Below are 23497 nucleotides of genomic sequence, written 5' to 3' on the forward strand. Positions count from 1 at the left end.
ATCTTTCTTTTGGTGTTTTTCAGAGTCAGTAGAAAGGCCTCTTTAGTGTCCTAAGTTTTCATAACTGTGACCTTAATTGCATACCGTCTGTGTCTTAACAACCGTTTCACAGGTGCATGTTCATGAATTGTTTATTGTTTCATTGAACAAGCATGGGAAACAGTGTTTAAACCCTTTAAAATGAAGATCTGTGAAGTTATTTGGATTTATACTAATTATCTTTGAAAGACATGGTCCTGAAAAGGGGACGTTTCTTTTTTTGCTGAGTTTAGAATCAGCGAACGGGGGTTCGTTGTCCTTGAAGGCTTGTCATTCTCCACACCGGCTGATGGACATGGCCGTACGCTGATACATTTCAGCAGCGAATTTCTTTGTTTTGAGATTTTGCCTCTTTTCTCATTCAGTTAAAAAAATATTTGCTTCCTGATAATAATATTCGCTTCCAGTTTGTCTTTTAGACATGTTAGAAAATTGCTCAAATCTCTATAGCTTACTTTTAGCGAAATGTGTATCCACTAGTAGTAGTAGCTAGCTAACGTTAACAGGCTAGGTTACGCTACTGCCTAAATCACTAATCGTCTTCGTCACACACAAACATAAAAAACAATACAATAATTTAATTGGCAGATTCATTTTTATTTATGTTTCACAATTGGATAATCCCATTTAAACACACACATCGCCATGGCTACCAAGGATAGTGGGAGTGAAGTTCTGGAGAAGCGGGGGAGAATGGGGTGGGGACGTAGACCCCCCTCCGCCTCTGGCTCCCCCCACTTTGATGGCACCTCTGGTGCGGGGACCTGGACTGGGAACCCTTGTTGCGGGGACCTGGACTGGGGACCCTTGTTGCGGGCCCTGGACTGGGGACCCCCGTTGCGGGCCCCGGACTGGGGACCGTCGCTGGAGGCCCTGGACTGGCCCGTGGAGCAGGCACAGGACTCACCAGGCTGGGGAGACCTACTGGAGGCCTGGTCCTTGGAGGAGACACAGGATGAACCGGGTTGTGGGTGAGCACTGGAGATCTGGTGCTTATCCCTGGCACCACTCTTCCAGGCTGAATGCACACTTTAGCCCGGCACCTCCCAGAGCGCAGGCACAGGTTGAACCGGGCTGTGGGGGAGCACTGGAGATCTGGTGCAAAACACTTGCACCGCTCCTCTTGGCTGAATGCCCACCGTAGCCCGGCACTGGCGGAGCGCAGGCATAGGACGCACTGAGCAGTCACCGCGCACCGGAGACACAGTGCGCAGAGCCGGCGCAGGATACCCTGGGCCGAAACGGCGCACCGGAGACCAAGCTCGCTGAGCTGCCACAATCTGCCCTGGCTGGATGCCCACTCTAGCGTGGCACTTGCGGAGAGCTGGCATATAGCGCACCGGGCTATGAGAGGGCACTGGAGACACTGTGCGCTTTACCGCATAACACAGTGACTGACCAGTACCACGCTCCTTACGGTAAGCACGGGGAGTTGGCTCAGGTCTATAGCCTGACTGCCACTCTCCCCGTGTGCCCCCTCAAATGTTTTTGCCTCTGGTGCGGGGACCTTCACCGCCGTTCCGCCTTTGCTGGTTCTAGCTCCTCCTTAGGACGGCGATATTCACCAGCCTGATCCCAGGGTCCCTTTCCTTCCAATATCTCCTCCCATGTCCATTCCACCAGAAAGCGCAGCTCCTCCCGGCCACGCCGCTTGGTCCGTTTGTGGTGGGTAGTTCTGTCACGGGCGTCTTCCTGGAAATGACTGGACCAAAGCGCAGCGTGATGAGCGTACATTTCTTTTATTTTAAATGAATGTCGCCCTTTAATTGTTTATTTTGATCAATTCCCCATTACGTCACCAGTAGCCCTAGTAATTCCCCATTACGTCACCAGTAGCCCTAGTAATTCCCCATTACGTCACCAGTAGCTCTAGTAATTCCCCATTACGTCACCAGTAGCTCTAGTAATTCCCCATTACGTCACCAGTAGCCCTAGTAATTCCCCATTACGTCACCAGTAGCCCTAGTAATTCCCCATTACGTCACCAGTAGCCCTAGTAATTCCCCATTTACGTCACCAGTAGCCCTAGTAATTCCCCATTTACGTCACCAGTAGCCCTAGTAATTCCCCATTTACGTCACCAGTAGCCCTAGTAATTCCCCATTTACGTCACCAGTAGCCCTAGTAATTCCCCATTTACGTCACCAGTAGCCCTAGTAAATGTACTATTAATTTCTGTTAATTAATGTATTAATTACAGTAATTTATCATTCTCATTCTGAGTGGAAACATTTTTTGCAGAGTTCACAACCTGCTACAATGGTGAGAAACACGTTTTTTCATTGTTTTTTGTTTGGCGTGCTCCATGTGAGCGATGAGTGGGTGTCTGGTTTCTCTGTCCTGATAACATTGCATGAGCACGCATAGATGTAGGCCTACCTGGCCTGCTGCTCGCAAATGTAGGAAAGTGTCCATTTGAGAATGTCTGATTTTCTAATGGTCTTAACTCACCATGTCCATCACTAAAAAGCTGAGCTTCACAGTACATTTTTCTTCACCTCGCGCAATAAGTCAATGAAGTCTGCTTTTTTAGCATTCATTGCAAATGATGTTAGTTCCTCACGATATTAGAAACTAAACTCCAACACTCCCGGTCTCAATCATCACCAAGCCTCAGTGTGAAAACAAAATATAATGATCTGATGATCCGATTATCCAATGTAAAAATATGATCTGATGATCCCATATATCCAGTTTAAAAATATCATGATCTGATGATCCCATTTATCCAGTGTAACATCAGCTGTCTGGAAACTCCGAGTCCGGAAAAGGCTAGTTGATACACTTTTGCAAGTTCGCTAGTGCCGGATCCAGTTAAGATGTTGCGAATTTTCGCAGCTTTTTGTTAAAAATCGCGCAACATTTCAACGCCCTGCTATTCATGCCAGGAATATAGTATATGCATATGATTAGTATGTGTGGATAGAAAACACTCAGACGTTTCCAAAACTGTTTAAATCACGTCTGTGGCATTAGCAGAACGGGCGTTCCATCGAAAAGTGCATGGAAATCTGTTCACTGAAAATTGAAAAATATATCCTTCCGCGACTACAGGCAATTGTTCAAAGTGAACCGAATTAAATAGAGCCGAGTTTACATTGCCTACAGCTTCCACAGGGTGTCTAGAGTCATGTCATTTGATTCGCAAATGGTCTAACCCAAACAAGGGAACCTCTTCCCTGCTGGCTCCGCCTGGATTTTTGGTCGACCTCTCGTCAGACATGTTTTTCTACACGGACAAGCTAAAGATTTAACATCGTCTCCTGATCAATTTTATCGCTTATTAACGTGTACTAATACCTAAAGTTGCATTACAAAAGTATTTCAAAGTGTTTTGTGAAAGTTTATCGTCGACTTTTTGAATTTTAAAAAATGACGTTACGTTATGAAATGCTAATTTTTTCTTTACTCGCACAGTATTCTTAGATCGATATCTAGGCTATATATGGAATGATTTAATCGAAAAAAGACCCTAAATGATGTTTATGGGACATCTAGGAGTGCCAAGAAAGAAGCTCGTCAAAGGTAATGAATGTTTTATATTTTATTTCAGCGTTTTGGTTTGCTAAGGGTAACGCAAAATCTTTCGTGTTAGGTGACGTTGCAGTATTTTGAGGGTGCATGGTATCAGATAATAGCTTCTCATGCTTTCCCCGAAAAGCATTTTACAAATCTGACTTGGTGGATAGATTCACAACGAGTGTAGCTTTAATTCAGTATATTGTATGTCAATTTTAATGAATGTTTGAGGTTTATCAACCTCTATGGGTGGCGCTCTTGAGCATTTCCGCTGATTGTGGTCCCCACTTCGGTACCACGTCCTTAACAAGTTAATTGATTTGATACAATATTGCACTTCACTAGCGATATCTCAAGTCAAGACAGACAGATGGGGAGGCAGACAGTTGGAGTAGATAGATGAATGCGATTGAAATAACCTGAATTTTCATCAGGATTTTTTCTACTGTTTTTATTTGTCAGCTTTAGGCCTGTGTATTTTAATTAGTTGGCGATTGAAGTTGCGGTATAGGCCTACTGCTGCATTGGCCTATAGGCTATCACATTTTATTGGTCACATACACGTGATTTGCAGATGTTATTGCGGGTTTAGTGAAATGCTTGTGCTTCTAATCAGAGCAAATCAAATGTCATTAGTCACATGCGCCTACAAACCTGACCCAGTTACACCAGCTCTTTTCAGGAGGAATGGGCGAAAATTCACCCAATTTATTGTGGGAAGCTTGTGGAAGGCTACCTGAAATGTTTGACCCAAGTTAAACAATTTAAAGGCAATGCTACCAAATACAAATTGAGTGTATGTGAACTTCTGACCCACTGAGAATGTGATGAAAGAAATAAAAGATGAAATAAATCACAGTACTATTATTCTGACATTTCACATTCTTAAAATAAAGGGGTGATCCTAACTGACCTAAGACAAGGAATTTGAACTATGATTAAATGTATTTGGCTAAGGTGTATGTAAACTTCCGACTTCAACTGTATGTTCCTCCTGACAGAGCTGGTGTAACTGAGTCAGGTTTGTAGGCCTCCTTGCTCGCACACGCTTTTACAGTTCTGCCCACAAATTTTCAATAGGATTGTGGTCAGGGATTTATGATGGCCACTCCAATACCTTGACTTTGTTGTCCTTAAGCCATTTTGCCACAACTTTGGAAGTATGCTTGGGGTCATTGTCCATTTGGGAGACCCATTTGCGACCAAGGTTTACTTTCCTGACTGATGTCTTGAGATGTTGCTTCAATATATCCACATAATTTTCCTCCCTCATGAAGCCATCTATTTGTGTGAAGTGCACCAGTCCCTCCTGCAGTAAAGCACCCCACAACATGATGCTGCCACCCCCGTGCTTCACGGTTGGGTTGGTGTTCTTCGGCTTGCAAGCCTCCCCCTTTTTCCTCAAACCATAACGATGGTAATTATTGCCAAACAGTTCTATTTTTGTTTCATCAGACCAGACGACATTTCTCCAAAAAGTATGATCTTTGTCCCCATGTGCAGTTGCAAACCGTAGTCTGGCTTTTTTATGGCGGTTTTGGAGCAGTGGCTTCTTCCTTGTTGAGCGACCTTTCAGGTTATGTCGATATAGGTCTCATTGTACTGTGGATATAGATACTTTTGTACCTGTTTTCTCCAGCGTCTTCACAAGGTCCTTTGCTGCTTTTCTGGGATTGATTTGCACTTTTCGCACTAAAGTACGTTCATCTCTAGGAGACAGAACGCGTCTCCTTCCTGAGCGGTATGACGGCTGTGTGGTCCCATGGTGTTTATACTTGCGTACTATTGTTTGTACAGGTGAACATGGTACCTTCAGGCATTTGGATATTGCTCCCAAGGATGAACCAGACTTGTAGAGGTCGACAATTTTATTTCTGGGGTCTTGCCTGATTGATTTTCCCATGATGTCAAGCAAAGAGGCACTGAGTTTGAAGGTAGGCCTTGAAATACATCCACAGGTACACCTCCAATTGACTCAAATTATGTCAATTAGCTTATCAGAAGCTTCTAAAGCCATGAAATCATTTTCTGGAAATTTCGAAGCAGTTTAAAAGGCAAAGTCAACTTAGTGTATGTAAACTTCTGACCCACTGGAATTGTGATACAGTGAAATAATCTGTCTGTAAACAATTGTTGGAAAAATTACTTGTCATGCATAAAGTAGATGTCCTAACCGACTTGCCAAAGCTATAGTTTGTTAACCTCTCTGGGATATGTGGGACGGTAGCGTCCCAACTGGCCAACATCCAGTGAAAATGCAGAGCGACAAATTCAAATAAATTACTATAAAAATTTAACTTTCATGAAATCACACATTCAATATACCAAATTAAAGCTACACTTGTTGTGAATCCAGCCAATGTGTCAGATTTCAAAAATGCTTTACGGCGAAAGCAAACGAATTTACATTTGAGATGTCTTTATTATTTTGGGACTTCTGTGAGTGTAGTGTTTACTGTTTGTTTATTATCTTCACTTGCTTTGGCAATGTTAACATATGTTTCCCATGCCAATAATGCCCCTTGAATTGAATTATCTGGCTCATCAGAGCTGCTGAGCCTAGGGGGATGCGGGGGGAGGCAGGACATCTCTGAAAACCTGGCCCTGTACTGAGCAGCGGGATCGATCTTTGGGTATGGGGTCAGCCAGATAAGGGAGGGGGGCTGTTTTCATTTAGATTTGCCTTCATAGAATTAGTTAGCTGAACTCCTGTGTTACTGATGGAGCAGAGCAATATACTCAGAATACTGAAAGCCAACATTTCAATTCAAGTGTGGCTCTTATTCAAAGATGTTATTATCTGTGTAAGAAACATGATACACATTTTCAATCAGTTTCTGACTCAAGATGTTCATCTTTAACATTCATGAGTTCTTTTCACTCTTTCTCTCCCTCTCTCTCTCTCTCTCTGGTAAAAGAGAGAAGTGTTTTTGTGTGTCATTGTATTCCACGTGCAAGGAGAACACAGCACTGTCAGGCTTGTCATCTAGACATTTCCTCCAGATGAGTACTGAAGTGTGCTTCTGTCCCAGGGTTCCAAAGACAGTTTTCCAATAAATATTGAGGCAAAGCTCATTAGAGGATGTTAACAAACCATGTGTTGGATCTGACGTATTCAGAGGTGTGTTATACTTTTGCTGATGTTGTCCTTGAGCGTGACTGCTTTACTAAATGCACCCAGTTGAAATGGATGGTGGATAAAAGTGTGGGTGAGTTCAGGCGGACAAAGGGGGAAATGGGCAACAGGACAGAACATTGTGTGTTGTGCTGGAAGTGTCAAGTTGTGTTTTCCAGGCAGCTGAAGGGTACTTGTGCCAAGCTAGTGCAAGGGTCATGGCACTCCAGCAGACTCAACTCCTCTGATCCTGCGGTAAGTGATGGAGGGGCCTGCTTGTCACCAGTGTCTATGGGCCTGGTCCTACATTTACATTGTCTAGTCATTCCTTTCAGCAGGCGCTATAGACTATCGTTGCTAGTCAGTGACACAATCATTTACTGTACATACTGTCATTGGAAGAAGTTGTTGTTGAAATAGCAAGTGATTCATCTGAACAAGGAGGTGACATCAAGTGTGTTGTAGTCTATTGATGGAGATCAAGAGCAGTGAAAAACAGGAGGGGAGGATAGTTAGTGTCCCCCTCCTCTCCTAGCAGCACACTGTTTGTGTTTGCAGTTCACAGGAAGGTGACCCCTGATTGCAGTCAGGTAGTGCGAGTGATTGGGATACGGCATGCAGAGGCTGGATCTATGGGTATTAAATATTTCCCCTGAAGCTGCAGGACTCCTCATTGATTCTCCCTCTGATCCTCACCCCCCTTGTTCCAGTTAACTCCCAACCTTTTATTTTGCCACAGCAAATCTCTGTCTCTATTGATCCCAAGGTAAGTGCCTTTGAAAGCCATTTATTTTTTATATTTTTTATTTATTTTTATTTTTCACCTTTATTTAACCAGGTAGGCTAGTTGAGAACACCTTTATTTAACCAGGTAGGCTAGTTGAGAACACCTTTATTTAACCAGGTAGGCTAGTTGAGAACACCTTTATTTAACCAGGTAGGCTTAAACACAGGTAGGCTAGTTGAGAACAAACCAGGTAGGCTAGTTCTCATTTACAGGTAGGCTAGTTGAGAACCTGGCCAAGATAAAACACCTTTATTTAACCAGGTAGTGTGAAACAGACAACACAGAAGTTACACAGTGGAGTAAACAATTAACAAGTCAATAACACAGTAGGAAAAAAGGGGGGGCAGTCTATATACAATGTGTTCAAAAGGCATGAGGTAGGCGAATAATTACAATTTTGCAGATTAACACTGGAGTGATAAATGATCAGATGGTCATGTACAGGTAGAGATATTGGTGTGCAAAAGAGCAGAAAAGTAAATAAATAAAACAGTATGGGGATGAGGTAGGTGAAAATGGGTGGGCTATTTACCAATAGACTATGTACAGCTGCAGCGATCGGTTAGCTGCTCAGATAGCTGATGTTTGAAGTTGGTGAGGGAGATAAAAGTCTCCAACTTCAGCGATTTTTGCAATTCGTTCCAGTCACAGGCAGCAGAGTACTGGAACGAAAGGTGGCCGAATGAGGTGTTGGCTTTAGGGATGATCAATGAGATACACCTGCTGGAGCGCGTGCTACGGATGGGTGTTGCCATCCAATTGTGATGGATGGGGGGGGGGGCATAAAACAGCAATTTCTTTGATGAATCGCATCAAATAATCCTTTAAATATTTATCAGTCGGCTAATTTTGTGCCCTGCCGAGTAATGGGGCGGCAGGGTAGCCTAGTGGTTAGAGTGTTGGACTAGTAACTGGAAGGTTGCAAGTTCAAACCCCTGAGCTGACAAGGTACAAATCTGTCCTTCTGCCCCTGAACAGGCAGTTAACCCACTGTTCATAGGCCGTCATTGAAAATAACTTGCCTAGTTAAATAAAGGTAAAAGAAAAAAATGGAAGTGCTAACACTCTCTCTTCCTCCTCTCCCCCAGGCCTCTTACTGTTTTAGACTGTTGTTGGCACTGCCTGGAAAAATGACAAACAGGAGTGAGAGTGTTGATGAGTGTTTATCGCACCGTAACCAAGAGCAACGGATCTACTATACAAGCTATTAACGCCTGGCCATAAAAAGGAGCAACCGAGGAGAGTTATGAGAAGAGAGCTGCTGAGATGGCCATTCTGTTAAAGGCCTACATGGACACCAGGACACTTTAGTTGGATTAGATGGCTGAACACCAAGCATCTCATTTTGTTTATATGCAATTTGGCCCAGTTTTTGGTCTGTGTCTGGCATTGCATGTCTCCCCTCCCACTGGCACAGATCTTTCATTGGAATGACGTGGTTACAACGTTGATTCAACCAGTCAGTGTGTGCCCAGTGGGCTGACACTACAGTCTCATGTTAGGAACAGCATCCACATTCTCTATCAGAGGAGTGATTCATTTTCAGAATGTCTTCTAAGCCTGGAGAACAAAGTGTGTGAGAGAGTGGCCCTCTTGTCCAGCTAAACCCCTCATTATAGTCCCAGGTCCCCTCTCCTTTCAGGCCTCTCTAATTAGCTGTTGGCTAGCCTCTGCTTTGGAGCAGCGCGACCTTGTGGCTGGAGATGTGTGGTACAACACCTCATTTTAATGTGTCGTGTCAGAAGAAGCATCATGCCTTGGCTGTTATATGCTGCTCAGTCTCTGTGTCCTCAAGCGTCTCCCCCCTGCCAGGGTGACTCAGTGCCAAGGTTCAGCCTTGTGTTTACTTCCCATGGAGCATGTTGGGACCTGCCAGGGCCACTCTGTGCGCAGTGCCCAGCAGTGTCTCAGGGCTTTAGAGCTGACCATCTGTGGTGTGGGCCTGGGTGAGGAGAGAAGAGGGTCCGATTGTTTCCACAGGAGCAAGCTAGGCAGAGTTGATCCACCTGTAAAAAAAGCCCCTGGCTGGGTGGTTGAGATATGTTTCAGTCCGGCCATAAGTGCAGCCTAATGAGGTAACCTCAGTCTGTCAGACAGACAGTTACTCTGCTAAAGGAGATTGGAGAGAATGTTTAAAGTACAGAGAAGAGGACTGTCTTCTTCACTGAAGTAAGGCTTGCCAGTCAGCGATGAGATGGGAGGGCTCAGGGCTGGGTAGCCAGGCGGTACCCAGCAGGTTTCCCCATTTTTCTCATTGAATGACGAAATCAAATCAAATTTATTTATATAGCCCTTCTTACATCAGCTGATACCTCAAAGTGCTGTACAGAAACCCAGCCTAAAACCCCAAACAGCAAGCAATGCAGGTGTAGAAGCACGGTGGCTAGGAAAAACTCCCTAGAAAGGCCAGAACCTAGGAAGAAACCTAGAGAGGAACCAGGCTATGAGGGGTGGCCAGTCCTCTTCTGGCTGTGCCGGGTGGAGATTATAACAGAACATGGCCAAGATGTCCAAATGTTCATAAATGACCAGCATGGTCAAATAATAATAATCACAGTAGTTGTCGAGGGTACAACAAGTCAGCACCTCAGGAGAAATCACAGGACACCGGATAAGACAGGAGATGTACTCCAGATACGGTGGGGCAAAAAAGTATTTACTCAGCCACCAATTTTGCAAATTCTCACACTTAAAAAGATGAGAGGCCTGTAATTTTCATCATAGGTACACTTCAACTATGACAGACCAAAATGAGAGAAAAAAAATCCAGAAAATCACAAATACTTATTTTCCACCATAATTTGCAAATAAATTCATTAAAAATCCTACAATGTGATTTTCTGGATCTTTTTTCTTCTTATTTTGTCTGTCATAGTTGAAGTGTACCTATGATGAAAATTACAGGCCTCTCTCATCTTTTTAAGTGGGAGAACATGCACAATTGGTGGCTGACGAAATACTTTTTTTGCCCCACTGTATAACCGACTGACCCTAGCCCCCGACACATAAACTACTGCAGCATAAATACTGGACGCTGAGACAGGAGGGGTCAGGAGACACTGTGGCCCCATCCGATGACACCCCCGGACAGGGCCAAACAGGCAGGATATAACTAGTAGCTTTTCAATGCTCCAAATGCTTTTCGTAGCTCTGTATGGATAATTTCCCCCAAAATGGTTTGTATTGAAGCTGGCATGGCTGTAGTGCTTAGTTGAGGGAACTGATAAAGGCAAATGGACATGTATAAATCCTCATGCAGAATGATTATCTTCTTGATGGTCTTAATTCATTTTGCTGGGATAATAACCACCGTTAACTTCTCTGGGATATGTGGGACGCTAGCGTCCCACCTGGCCAAAAGCCAGGGAAAATGCAGAGCGCCAAGTTCAAATAAATTACTATAAAAATCAAACTTTCGTTAAATCACACATGCACAATAGCAAATTAAAGCTACACTTGTGGTGAATCCAGCCAACATGTCAGATTTCAAAAAGGCTTTTCAGCGAAAGCAAAAGTTGCTATTATCTGAGGACAGCACCCCAGTAAACAAAGAGAGAGAAGCATATTTCAACCCTGTAGGCGCGACACAAAACGCAGAAATAAAAATATAATTCATGCCTTACCTTTGACGAGCTTCTTTTGTTGGCACTCCAATATGTCCCATAAACATCACAAATGGTCCTTTTGTTTGATTAATTAATTTCCAAAATGTCCATTTATTTGGTGCGTTTTATCCAGAAAAACACCGGTTCCAACTTGTGCAACGTGACTACAAAATATCTCAAAACTCATTGAAAAGAGAGTGACCTCAAAAAAATAAAAATCTGAATGGTTTGTCCTCGGGGTTTCGCTTGCTAAATAAGTTTTGTTATACTCACAGACATGATTCAAACAGTTTTAGAAACTTCAGAGTGTTTTCTACCCAAATCTACTAATACTATGCATATTTTATCTTCTGGGGATGAGTAGCAGGCAGTTGAATTTGGGCATGCATTTAATCTGGACATGAAAATACTGCCTACTGTCACCAAGAATTTAAAATAATTCACTCTGCTAGGCCTGACTGGACTTATTAGATTCTGGATGTCCCTGACTCTGTTGTCTTACTCTGTACCTTCACATTGGTAATGGCCTTTTACATCACTGGAAATGATTGTGGTGAAAGGGCTCTATGACTCTCCATGCTAACTGTCTCATCATTTAGTCTTATATTAGATCCACTCGTTTTTATGTAGTTGAAAAACAAGCCTAATTTATTGTGCCACACAGCTGCCAATATGAATCTGGTGTTTGTTGCAGATAACTGGATTAGATTTCCAATAAAAGTCATTAACCCCCTGCGTCAAATGAATGCTACAGGCCATGGTGCTCATTGTTGATTAGTAGAAACGCAGACACAGATGAGAAATCAGTCACAGTCAGTGGTACTTGGTGTCCTGACCTTCATAGTTCTGAAAGGCGTACCACATTAGTTACATCACAATAGATTCAGATTCAACATTCCTCTGCTGAATCTCTCACTGACTAGACCTATCTGAGATTAATTAGTCTACACCTTAACCTAATGATCAACCTAATGTGGGCGGCAGGGTAGCCTAGTGGTTAGAGCGTTGGACTAGTAACCGTAAGGTTGCAAGTTCAAATCCCCGAGCTGACAAGGTACAAATCTGTCGTTCTGCCCCTGAACAGGCAGTTAACCCACTGTTCCTAGGCTGTCATTGAATTTGTTCTTTAACTAACTTGCCTAGTTAAATAAAGGTAAAATAAATAAAACATTTAAAAAAAAATGTTTGTCTCTTTTGAATTAGCTAAGGAATACTAAGTTCTGCAATAAATGTGTTATAAAATCAATTGCATCGTATACCAGCAAACTTTCCCTTTCAAGAAGATCAACTATTTGAATAAAGAAAGGGCTAGCTGCTAGCAGTTTATTTCTAGTTCTCAAGCTTTTCCTTTTGGCACATGAACCATCCTTGTTTATCATTTACAATATTGACCATGGGGCAGTGTCAATAGCACCTGCTCTCCGGGCCTGGCCTGGCCTGCATACCTCTGGATCAGTTTCACTTCCTACACCATCCCCATGAGGTCACAGCACACTATTGTCTTCAGCCAATCTGCTGGCCCACAGCAGGGGTTATAAAATAGGTACTATACCTTCCGAAAGTATGTGTGAGAAGCAGACAAACTTATTAAAGTGTCTTACCTCAGACAGTGGTTTCTGTTAGATTCCTCTGCCTCCTGTCACAATGTGTGATATGGAGTGTGGAGCAACTGATTGACTATTGCATGTGAAAATCAACCACTGAGGAAGATGAGGTTTCAATGTTGGGAGAACTCCATGTCAATGTCCCCTCCCACCTTCCCCTACCCCTAGCTCCAAGGCTGCCACTCAGAGAAAAGACAAGGTTCTCTGCTGACAATAAAAGTGCCAAATATGTGGGTCAGGATGAAGTGATTAATAGTAACAAAAGTGTGAATCTGACCTAACTGTGAGAAACTGAGGTTGTTTACATGTTAGAAGGTGTGAATACTGAGGACTTGCCAGGACAGAAAAGCAGGGCAGGTAAAAACCCAGTGTTTGTTGGTCCGTAGAGCGGATGGGACAGAGAGGTACAGTACTTCCTCTTCTGATCTCTGTGGCTGCTGGACATCCCCTCTCTCTCCAACACAGGGCTGGAGTTCATTAGAGCGCTCAGAGAGAGAGAGAGAGAGAGAGAAGGGAGAGTTTGAGGGAGGGGGAGTGAAAGAGCAAGAGAGAGAGAGAGTGGCGGGAGAGAGACAGAGAGCTGTTAGGAGAGAGGAAGAAGGAGGATGTGATAAACGTTCTGAGGTGTTCCTCCTGAGCAGAGAGAGAGCGCGTGACCGTTTCCCCCCTTGCCACCACCATGAGGTTCACCACCACCAGCCAGTCTAACTAGGAGATCATCCACTGGGACACGCCAGGTGAGACTGCTCTGCTCCTTCACTTTGTGCAGAGAGAACAAAAGAGAGAGAATAATAGGACAGATCCAGTAGAAGATAAAAGAACAGACATCTCATCGGATGTTACACAAGGAAATGTGTTATTAAACACGTTTCACTTTTGGTTGAGGAGAGAGAGAATGTGTGGCAAGCAAAGTAGTGTGAGGTGAGCAAGAGAGTGGACTGTGGAGTTGTAAGAGAATAGTGTGTTCCTGGTATTTTACAGAGGATCTGGTGTATGTGCAGCATGGCAGCATTCTGTTAGCTGGTGTGTGAGGTGAAAAGCCCCCTGGGCCATGCCCCTCTGTGCCACGCTGCTGCCAGCATGGGTTTAGCCCCTCTATTGGAGAAGGGATTAGCCTGAGCCTGTTGTTTTGCTGTGAAATTTGGTATGGCGTGCCATGCCGGGCTGAACCTTGGACTCCAAAGTTGTACATTTGTTCAGCGCAGCAGGAGTGGGGGGCAAGGGAGATTGGAGCTATGTCAACCCTGAGTGTAACTGTGTCTCAGTCTGTGCTTTGTGAGGAATGAATTCCTCAGCTGACAAAATACTCTAAAGTAAAATGTGTTGAGGAGAGAAAAAGCTCTGGACTGAAATTAAAGCCTGGGGTTATGCTCTATTCAGCTCGCTCGCAAATCAAATCAAATTCTATTGTCACATCCTTCATAAACAACAGATTTAGACAGTGAAAAGATTACTTACAGGCCCCTCTCAACAATGCAGAATACAATGCAACATCTAAAATAATAATAATAGAAATACAAATGTGTAACATGAGGAATAAAGACAGAATGAGCAATGATAGCGTGGCTATATACATGGGGTGCCAGTACTGAGTCGGGGTACGAGGTAAGTGAGGTAGATAGGTACATATAGGTAGAGGTAAAGTGACTAGGCAACAGGATAGATAGACAGTAGCAGCAGCGTACTGTGTGTGTGTGTGTGCATAGAGCCAGAGTTAGTGCAAAAAGGGTCAATGCACATAGTCTGGGTAGCTATTTGGTGAACTATTTAACAGTCTTGTGGCTTTGGGTAGAAGCTGTTCAGGTCCCAGACTTAGCGCTCTGGTACCGTTTGCCGTGCGGTAGCAGAGAGAACAGTGTGTGGCTGGAGTCTGACAATTTTTAGGGCTTCCTCTGACACCGCCTCGTATAGAGGTCTTGGATGGCAGGGAGATTGACCCCAGTGATGTACCGGGCCGTACGCACTACCCTCTGTAACGCCTTGCGGTCGGATGCCGACTGAAAGCATTTGCCATACCAAGCGGTGATGCAGCCAGTCAAGATTCTCTCAAGGGTGCAGCTGCAGAACTTTTTGAGGATCTGAGGGCCCATGCCAAATCTTTTCAGTCTCTGGAGGGGGAAGAGGTGTGATGGGGAAGAGGCTCTGTATAGTGTGTTTTACTGTGTTGCAGAGTATGTCCAATCAACTGAACTTCATTGCCATATATTTCACATTTCTTGTTCAACATGAAATAGAACATTTCAAATGCTTTTCTGAGAAAATTACTTTTTGAATTTAATCTGCTCTGTGGAAAATACTCCCTTTTAAGCAGTGTCTAAACAGACTGTAGCTGCGCTTGAAATGTTTTACATGGAAGCTAGACCTTCGTGCAATCATAGCTCTGGTAGACCTGCTATTAGACCTGTCAGCCACACTAGCTGCTCCCTATCAGGACCACATGGAAACATAAACTACACTTAAATGTTTTGGTTCCAACTGACATGCGACTGACATGCTGTTGAATATAAATATTTCCTGTGAGCTGAATGTTTAGCATTTCTTATAATATTGCAACATCAGTCTTGTAAAGACAGCTGAGACACCTAGACATTTTCAATGTTTTTGTATAGTTCCACATTGTCAACATGACCTTTAGCCTATTTCTTAAAATATCCCTGGTTTATACCTCATTTCAACAGTGTGATATTATTGTACTATGATATTGACAGTATAATCATCTTCATAAAGACATGGTGGTCATAAATCCGGTGTAAAAATGCACAATAATGTTGATATGTAACCTGTGATTTAACCACAGGTTACAGTGAGGATGTTAGGGAAGGTCTTAACTCTGAGTGGTACCCAGGCTGATAAGGCCTGAGCCATGAGGCTGCTGCATGGGGAGAAAGAGTTATGGAGGAGGAAGCACACGGAGACATGTAATCACATCACAGCCTACTGGCTAATGAGCACGTGACCTAGCCTGCTCCTCGCAGCAGGTGGGGTCTGTCAGTGTGTAGGAGGTCATTGTGTGGTGTGTGTGTGTTGGGGGGAGCGGGGGTGATTCTCAGTGTGTGGAGGGTGTGTGTGTGTGTGTGGGGCGGGGCTCAGTTTGTCTCTGTGTGACCCTGATAATGGAAGACATCGTGTTTTTATAATGTCTGACCATTTCCTGTCAATCCTAGAGGTCAATGGAATTCTGTACAAGGGTTTAGTTTTGATCTCAATGGAGTTTAGCTGTTCTGTCTATGAAAATGATTTGGAAGGGTATTGGGATGACCATTTCAGCTCCATTTCTTGTGATAAACCTTGTTATAAAAGGTTTGTGTATGAAGTGGTCAGCCTATTTTCAGAGTAGCACTGGCCGTACGATGGAAATGTTCCATGCAGCTCTATTCATCCCGGGTGCTGCACCAAAACGCCGACGCCAGTTAAGAGGTAGATGGAGTGGGGCCCTAGTCAGACTCAGGTGGCATGTATACCATCCACCGCTTCCTAGTATATTACTCGCTAACGTTCAGGCCCTGTTCAATGTTGTTCTGACCAATTGGAATCTATGCTTCAAGAATGTTTTGATCGCGTGGACTGGGAAATGTTCCGGGTCGCCTCTGAAAGTAGTATTGACGTATACACTGACTCAGTGACTGGGCTCATCAGGAAGTGCATAGAGGATTCTGTTCCCAATGTGCCGATTACAACTTATCCAAACCAGAAACTGTGGATAGAGTGCAAACCACTGCATTTAACCATTTTAAGGTGACTGGCAGTTGTGTAAAAACTACCCAATTGTCATACTTGAGTAAAAGTTTAGATACCTTAATAGAAAGTTACTCAAGTAAAAGTGAAAGTCACCCAGTAAAATACTACTTGAGTAAAAGTCTAAAAGTATTTGGGGTTTAAATATATCAAAAGTAAATGTAATTGCAATAATATAGTAAAAGTATAAATAATTTCAAATGACTTCTTTTAGGCCTCCAAACGGCACAATTGTCTTGTTTTTTTTTAAAATTTACGGATAGTCAAGGACACACTCCAACAATCAGACATCATTTACAAATTAAGCATTTGTGTTTAGTGAGTCTGCCAGATCAGAGGCAGTAGAGATGACCAGGGATGTTCTCTTGATAAAAGTGTGCGAATTGGACAATTTTCCTGTCCTGTTATGCATGACCTCCGTAAAGGCAATCAAAGAGGCAAAATGACAGTACAGGGACAAATTGGAGTCACAATTGAACAACTCAGACACAAGATGCATGTGGCATGGACTCGAGACAGGCATGGATTATAAAGGGAAAGCCAGCCACAACATGGACACGGTGCCTCGCACCCGGACGAGCTAAACATTTTCTTCGCTCACTTTGAGGAGCCAAACACAGAGCCGCCAAAGCGGGCCCCCGACACTCATAAGGACTGTGTGCTCTTGTTCTTTGTGCCCGACGTGAGCAAGACATTTAAGCGTGTTGTCCCAACTTGCTTGAAAATGTCCCCCATTGTTCCTGTACCCAAGAAAATGAAGGTAACTAAATTCAATTACTATCGCCCCGTAGCATTCACTCATCATGAAGAACTTTGAGAGGCTAGTTAAGGAACATATCACCTCCACCTTACCCGACACCCTAGACCAATTCAATTCGCAGATCGACCCAACAGATAAACGGACGACACAATCGCAATTGCACTACACGCTACCCTATCCCACCTGGACAAGAGACATATCTATGTAAGAATACTGTTCATTGACTACAGCTCAGCTTTCAACACCATTCGTGCCCTCTAAGCTCTGGGCCCTGGGTCTGAACCCCTCCCTGTGCAACTGGGTCCTGGACTTCCTGGTGGGCCGACCACAAATTGTGAAGGTAGGCAACAATAACTCTGACAACGCAACAGTGGTAGGCCTGATTACCAATGATGATGAGACAGCCAACAGGAAGGAGTTTAGAGCCCTAGCAGACTGGTGCCAGGAAAATAATCTTTCCCTCAATGTCAACAAAACGAAGGAGCTTATTGTGGACTACAGGAGAGAGCAGCGAGAGCACACCCCCATCTACATCGACAGGGCCGCAGTGGAGAGGGTCAAAAGCTTCAAGTTCCTAGGCGTGCACATCACTGACAACCTGAAATGGTCCCTTCACACAGACAGTGTGGTGAAGACAGCGCTATAGCACCTCTGGAGGCTGAAGAAATTCAACTTGGCTCCTAAGACCCTCACAAACTTCTACTGATGCACCATTGCAAGCATCCTGTTGCATCGGATTCACCACCTGGTATGGTAATTGCACCGTCCGCAACCCCAGGGCTCTCCAGAGGGTGGTGCGCTCAGCCCAAAGCATCAGTGGTGGCACACTGCCTGCCCTCCAGGACATCTACAGGACCCGGTGTCACAGGAAGGCCAAGAAGATCATCAAGGACCTCAGCCACCCGAGCCACGGCCTGTTCACCCCACTACCATCTAGAAGGCGGCGATAGTACAGGTGCATCAAAGCTGGGACCGAGAGACAGAACAGAGAAGGAGTATTTCTGTCTGTAATAAAGCCCTTTTGTGGGGAAGAAATTATTCTGATTGGCTGGGCCTGGCTCCCCAGTGGGTCGGCCTGGCTCCCACGTGGGTGGGCCCATGCCCTCCCAGGCCCACCCATGGCTGTGCCCCTGCCCAGTCATTTGAAATCCATAGATTAGGGCTTAATGAATGTATTTCAATTGATTTAATTTCCTTATGGACTGTAACTCAGCAAAATCTTTAAAATTGTTGCGTTTATATTGTTGTTCAGTATACATGGAGACATAACACTGGTCACTTTAATAATGTTTACATACTGTTTCACCCACTTTATATGTATATAATGTAATAAAACAGTTTACTCTTCATTAGTAAGCACGTCTACAAATTTTTTGGGGTGTGCGTCAGCTCATGCGTTTTACTGAAGTGTGTCTGCAACCAGTTCCCTGAGTACTACACTATGTGGCAAAACAAACAGGGCCACTGTGCTGCCTGAACTGTTTGTTCACTAAGTAGGAATGCAGTGAATTCCATGACAAGTAGTTCAGAAGTAATGTGGCTGAAACAAACGGTCCAAAGAATGCAGGTTCCTAATTAACAGTGGAGGGTAGGGTACTACTGCATGGGCCTGGTGTAGTTCAACACACTACATGCTGTTACTGGAACACAGGCCAGGACCAAACAGAGTAGAGAGCTGTGCTGTGTTTGTTTGTGTGTGTTGTTCTTGTGCTTTTGTGCGTGTTGCTTTGAGTGCGTTTGTGTGCGTGCAGAAATGTCTCTGCTCAACCACAGCTTCCTGCGAACCTTTTGAAAAATGTCAACCCATAAATCTCTCTAAACATCCAGATTTATTTCCTTTACTTTGCTGCATGACACCGCAGTAATACTAACAGGGTTGGTATAACACTATGTGTCAGCTGGTAAAGGCTGTAGTTGTCCTTCAGGAGGCATTTGCTATATGCTGCTGACACCAGTCTGTTTACTCACGGTATTACCATGCACACTGTAAACATTAGGATGCCTATTGATCAAGTGTGATGCTGCTGCTGCTGACTGCCTCTCAGGCTGGTCCAGTCCAGAGCATGCTGCCTCTCAGGCTGGTCCAGTCCAGAGCATGCTGCCTCTCAGGCTGGTCCAGTCCAGAGCATGCTGCCTCTCAGGCTGGTCCAGTCCAGAGCATGCTGCCTCTCATGCTGGTCCAGTCCAGAGCATGCTGCCTCTCAGGCTGGTACAGTCCAGAGCATGCTGCCTCTCAGGCTGGTACAGTCCAGAGCATGCTGCCTCTCAGGCATGTCCAGTCCAGCGCAGGCTGCCTCTCAGGCATGTCCAGTCCAGAGCAGGCTGCCTCTCAGGCTGGTACAGTCCAGTCCAGAGCAGGCTGCCTTTCAGTCTTGTCCAGTCTACACTAGCCGAAGAGGGATGGCTCAGCTCTGCTCTGGAGGACCTTAGCACTTCATATCTGTCCAGTGGCCCCTCAGACAAATGGGCCTGTCTTCTCAGTGGCCACGCTTGAGTAAAGAGCCCAGAGAGGGATGTGGTGCTGGACACCATGATGAGATAGAGGAACACGCAACACAGGACATTCATCTCTGACAGACCGCTCGCTGATATTTCTGCTCTATTGAGTCGAGGTTAATTAACAGATGTTTTTCCATAGATATACAATGAATCACTACAGTTGTGTATGTATGTATGTGTATACATACATACACAACTGTTTATATATATATAAACTACATTTATGGAATGCATATTCTAATGTGATTCTAGATTGTATGAGGATGTTGTTAGCTGACTGTACTCTGCTCTCTTCCAACCCATTCACAATGTTGTTATTGAGAATGGGTTGGAAGAGAGCAGAGAGTACAGTCAGCTGTTGTCTATTACCTCAAATCTTGGCAATTTGCATCATTGCCAGTGTTTACATAAAGAATTACAGTAGGGTGAAAAAGTCACAGTACTTTGATATTTCCCCTCCCCCAAAAGCATCACAATAACGTAACTTTGCGAGAGAGAGCAAACATGTCTTCATGTAACAGCCTATTCAACTCCAACATGCTCTGATTTTACACGGAATTCAAGTGTAAGGAAGCATTAAATATTTAATTAGAGGTAAAGGCTGATTTCATCTCATAATTCAATTAAGACATCAGCAGTCATCTGGATTGAATGACATATGCGACTTTTACTTATTTCTGCTAGACTGATTGGATGGTCAGTGCACCACAGTGTTGTCATTCTTATTGTGATGACTGTTTCCAAAGTGACTAGATTGGCATAGTATTTATTTTTGGCTGTTGAATGTGACAGTGAAGTGTGAGAACTAGAAGCCTAGGGTGTGTTATGATGGTCTATCTGGAGGACACCGATAGGCTAGCTAACACAGCTCACCTGACCGCCTCTGGGAGGCTCTGACTCGCACTTGGAGATTATACTATACAGTAGCACAGTGAGAAACACTACACTCACATACAGCATTCACACTCACACAGTCTGACCCAGAAGTCCTCAGAGTGATTAACGATCAGGTCAGTCTGGGTCAGAAGTCCTTGGCGTGATTAACAACCAGGTCAGTCTGGATCAGATGTCCTCAGTGATTAACGACCAGATCAGTCTGGGTCAGAAGTCCTCATAATGATTAACGACCAGGTCAGTCTGGGTCAGAAGTCCTCGTAGTGATTAACGACCAGGTCAGTCTGGGTCAGAAGTCCTCGTAGTGATTAACGACCAGGTCAGTCTGGGTCAGAAGTCCTCGTAGTGATTAACGACCAGGTCAGTCTGGGTCAGAAGTCCTCGTAGTGATTAACGACCGGGTCAGTCTGGGTCAGAAGTCCTCGTAGTGATTAACGACCAGGTCAGTCTGGGTCAGAAGTCCTCGTAGTGATTAACGACCGGGTCAGTCTGGGTCAGAAGTCCTCGTAGTGATTAACGACCAGGTCAGTCGTAGTGATTAACGACGTTTCGTAGTGATTAACGACGTTTCTACCTGTGCATGTTCTGCACCTGGATAACCCGAAGTGGAAACGTATGGAATCCTGTCTGCTCCACTGCTTCTAAAGCTAATGTTGAATGAAGCAGAGATCTGTTCATAAAATGACTCTCTCTTCCTGTCCGATGGGCACAGCTGCTACGAAACTGCCATCCAAAGTGTGTAAAAGTAAATAATGGATGAAGACGGTTTAGAGCAAATCACATCATTGTGTTATTTTTCATTCTTTCCACCACCAGCGCTGCCCCCTGTCCATCTCTTCTTTTATCCAACGATACAGGGATGCTTTAATGCCCTAGTTAAAGCGATGAATGACCCCATGTAATTGAAATCAATAAAGCCTGGCGAGCTGGTAGGAGAGAGTGCTGAGACTTACACATTGTGTGAAATAATATGAGCCCCTGCCTTGGCCAGTCTTCAGCACTACCACACATTCTACACTTTGCTGTGAAAGTCATTGGAAGTCTAGAAACTTGGTGTAGAATGCCCAACAAGCAGCCAGTGACCAATACATCAGTGCACAAAATAGTGGAACGATCAAGCAGAAATATGATTCATGACGGAATACTAATTGTATTTTCTCCTTCGCTGTTGTTTTCACTCCTTCCCTCTCTCCCCCCTGTTCTCTCTCTCTGACTCTCTCAGCCATAACCAGAAGAGAACGTCGTTCCGACACCCTGTGACTGGACAGATATCTCCAGAAAACACTGAATATATGCTCCACGACAAGTGAGTGCACCTCTACTATTTTTTACTCGAGGAAGGTTATAATGTGGGCTTCAGTGTAACGTCTGGTTGGTCCAACGTCATGCTGGGAGGAGATGAGAATAGGGTGTAATTTAGCTCAGATTAGAGTGTGAGATTGTCTGCTGGGATGAGATGAGGAGGAACAGAAACTGACTGCCTGAGGAATGCTGGAAATGGAATTCATAACTGCTTGCACTCCCAGTCCAATTGTTTGTGTGTATTTTTAAGGTATCATCTTAATTGGTAATGAGTCAACTATGGTTCACATTATGTCTTTGACTGTGGCCATGGCAAGCCTGAAGCCATTCATCTGTCTGAAACATCACACTTGTTATTACCACAGAGTTTTTTTAATCAGAGAGCAATATATAGAGTATTTTCTGCAGGTTATAGCTGCAGTCCTGAAGTTGATTGTGTGAGTGGTACGGCCATGGTGGAGCCCCAGGTGGTGTGATGAGGTTGAATAGCATGGGACCTAGTGTTAGCGACACATGCACAGACTTGGTTTGACCTAGACGTACTGGGACTTATCTTTAAGTTGTAGAGCTTGCTTGTAAGTGCCTCTAAAACATGGGAGATGACATGGCATGACTGATAGAAGAATTTGTATGTTTAAGATAATGACTAAAGTATTCCACCCTGAAACTGTATAACTGTGTGAAATGTGTTAGAATCATAAGAATATAATCTGATGTGTGTCGCTTGGTTAGAATTAGAACTAGGGCATTGTATTATTTTGTAGCTATGCAAGCAGGGAGCAACTGTGAAACGAGAACTATGTATGGGGGTAGTGGGAAAAAATACTGCCTGCCTAAGCAGGGAGTAGCCTATGATAAGAAACTTGTGTGTGTGTGTGTGTATAAAAAGACTTGCTCTGCACTAGGGGGGCAGAGCGCTCTCTGAATAAAGAAATGGATCTATTGCAGGCTGAGACTGTCTTTCTTTGAACTGGAGATTTACAACCTTCAAGAATTAGACAGAGATATAAAATGGTTAGAACATTGGCATAGAAATTCTCGTGGCAATGACATTCCTGACATACAGGGGAAGGATCTTAATATGATCACTCTTTTGTTGCTGAGAATTGTCCTGTTTTATTGCTGTGAAATGCAGATGAGCTTCGCGATATACAGTGGGGCAAAAAAGTATTTAGTCAGCCACCAATTGTGCAAGTTCTTCCACTTAAAAAGATGAGAGAGGCCTGTAATTTTCATCATAGGTACACTTCAACTATGACAGACAAAATGAGAAACAAATCCAGAAAATCACATTGTAGGACTTTTAATGAATTTATTTGCAAATTATGGTGGAACATAAGTATTTGGTCACCTACAAAAGTTTCTCAATACTTTGGTATATACCCTTTGTTGGCAATGACAGAGGTCAAACGTTTTCTGTAAGTCTTCACAAGGTTTTCACACACTGTTGCTGGTATTTTGGCCCATTCCTCCATGCAGATCTCCTCGAGAGCAGTGATGTTTTGGGGCTGTTGCTGGGCAACACGGACTGTCAACTCCCTCCAAAGATTTTCTATGGGGTTGAGATCTGGAGACTGGCTAGGCCACTCCAGGACCTTGAAATTCTTCTTACAAAGTCACTCCTTCGTTGCCCGGGTG

General features: G+C 44.1%; 1 protein-coding gene across 7 annotated transcripts in view; it reads left to right on the forward strand.

The window, feature by feature from the left end:
- LOC115122284 (pleckstrin homology domain-containing family A member 7-like) overlaps positions 1-23497 on the forward strand; it is a 180599-nt gene that overhangs the window by 47811 nt on the left and 109291 nt on the right. For 6 of the 7 annotated variants that reach the window (XM_065013139.1, XM_065013141.1, XM_065013140.1 and 3 more), the window contains exon 4: positions 21780-21863. In XM_065013139.1, coding sequence (XP_064869211.1) covers positions 21780-21863 — 84 coding nt within the window. Of the gene's footprint in view, positions 1-13227; positions 13407-21779; positions 21864-23497 lie in introns of those variants that run through there. The other variant, XM_065013146.1, reaches the window with a different exon arrangement.

Source organism: Oncorhynchus nerka, linkage group LG28, assembly GCF_034236695.1.
Source record: "Oncorhynchus nerka isolate Pitt River linkage group LG28, Oner_Uvic_2.0, whole genome shotgun sequence".
Classification (NCBI taxonomy): domain Eukaryota; kingdom Metazoa; phylum Chordata; class Actinopteri; order Salmoniformes; family Salmonidae; genus Oncorhynchus; species Oncorhynchus nerka.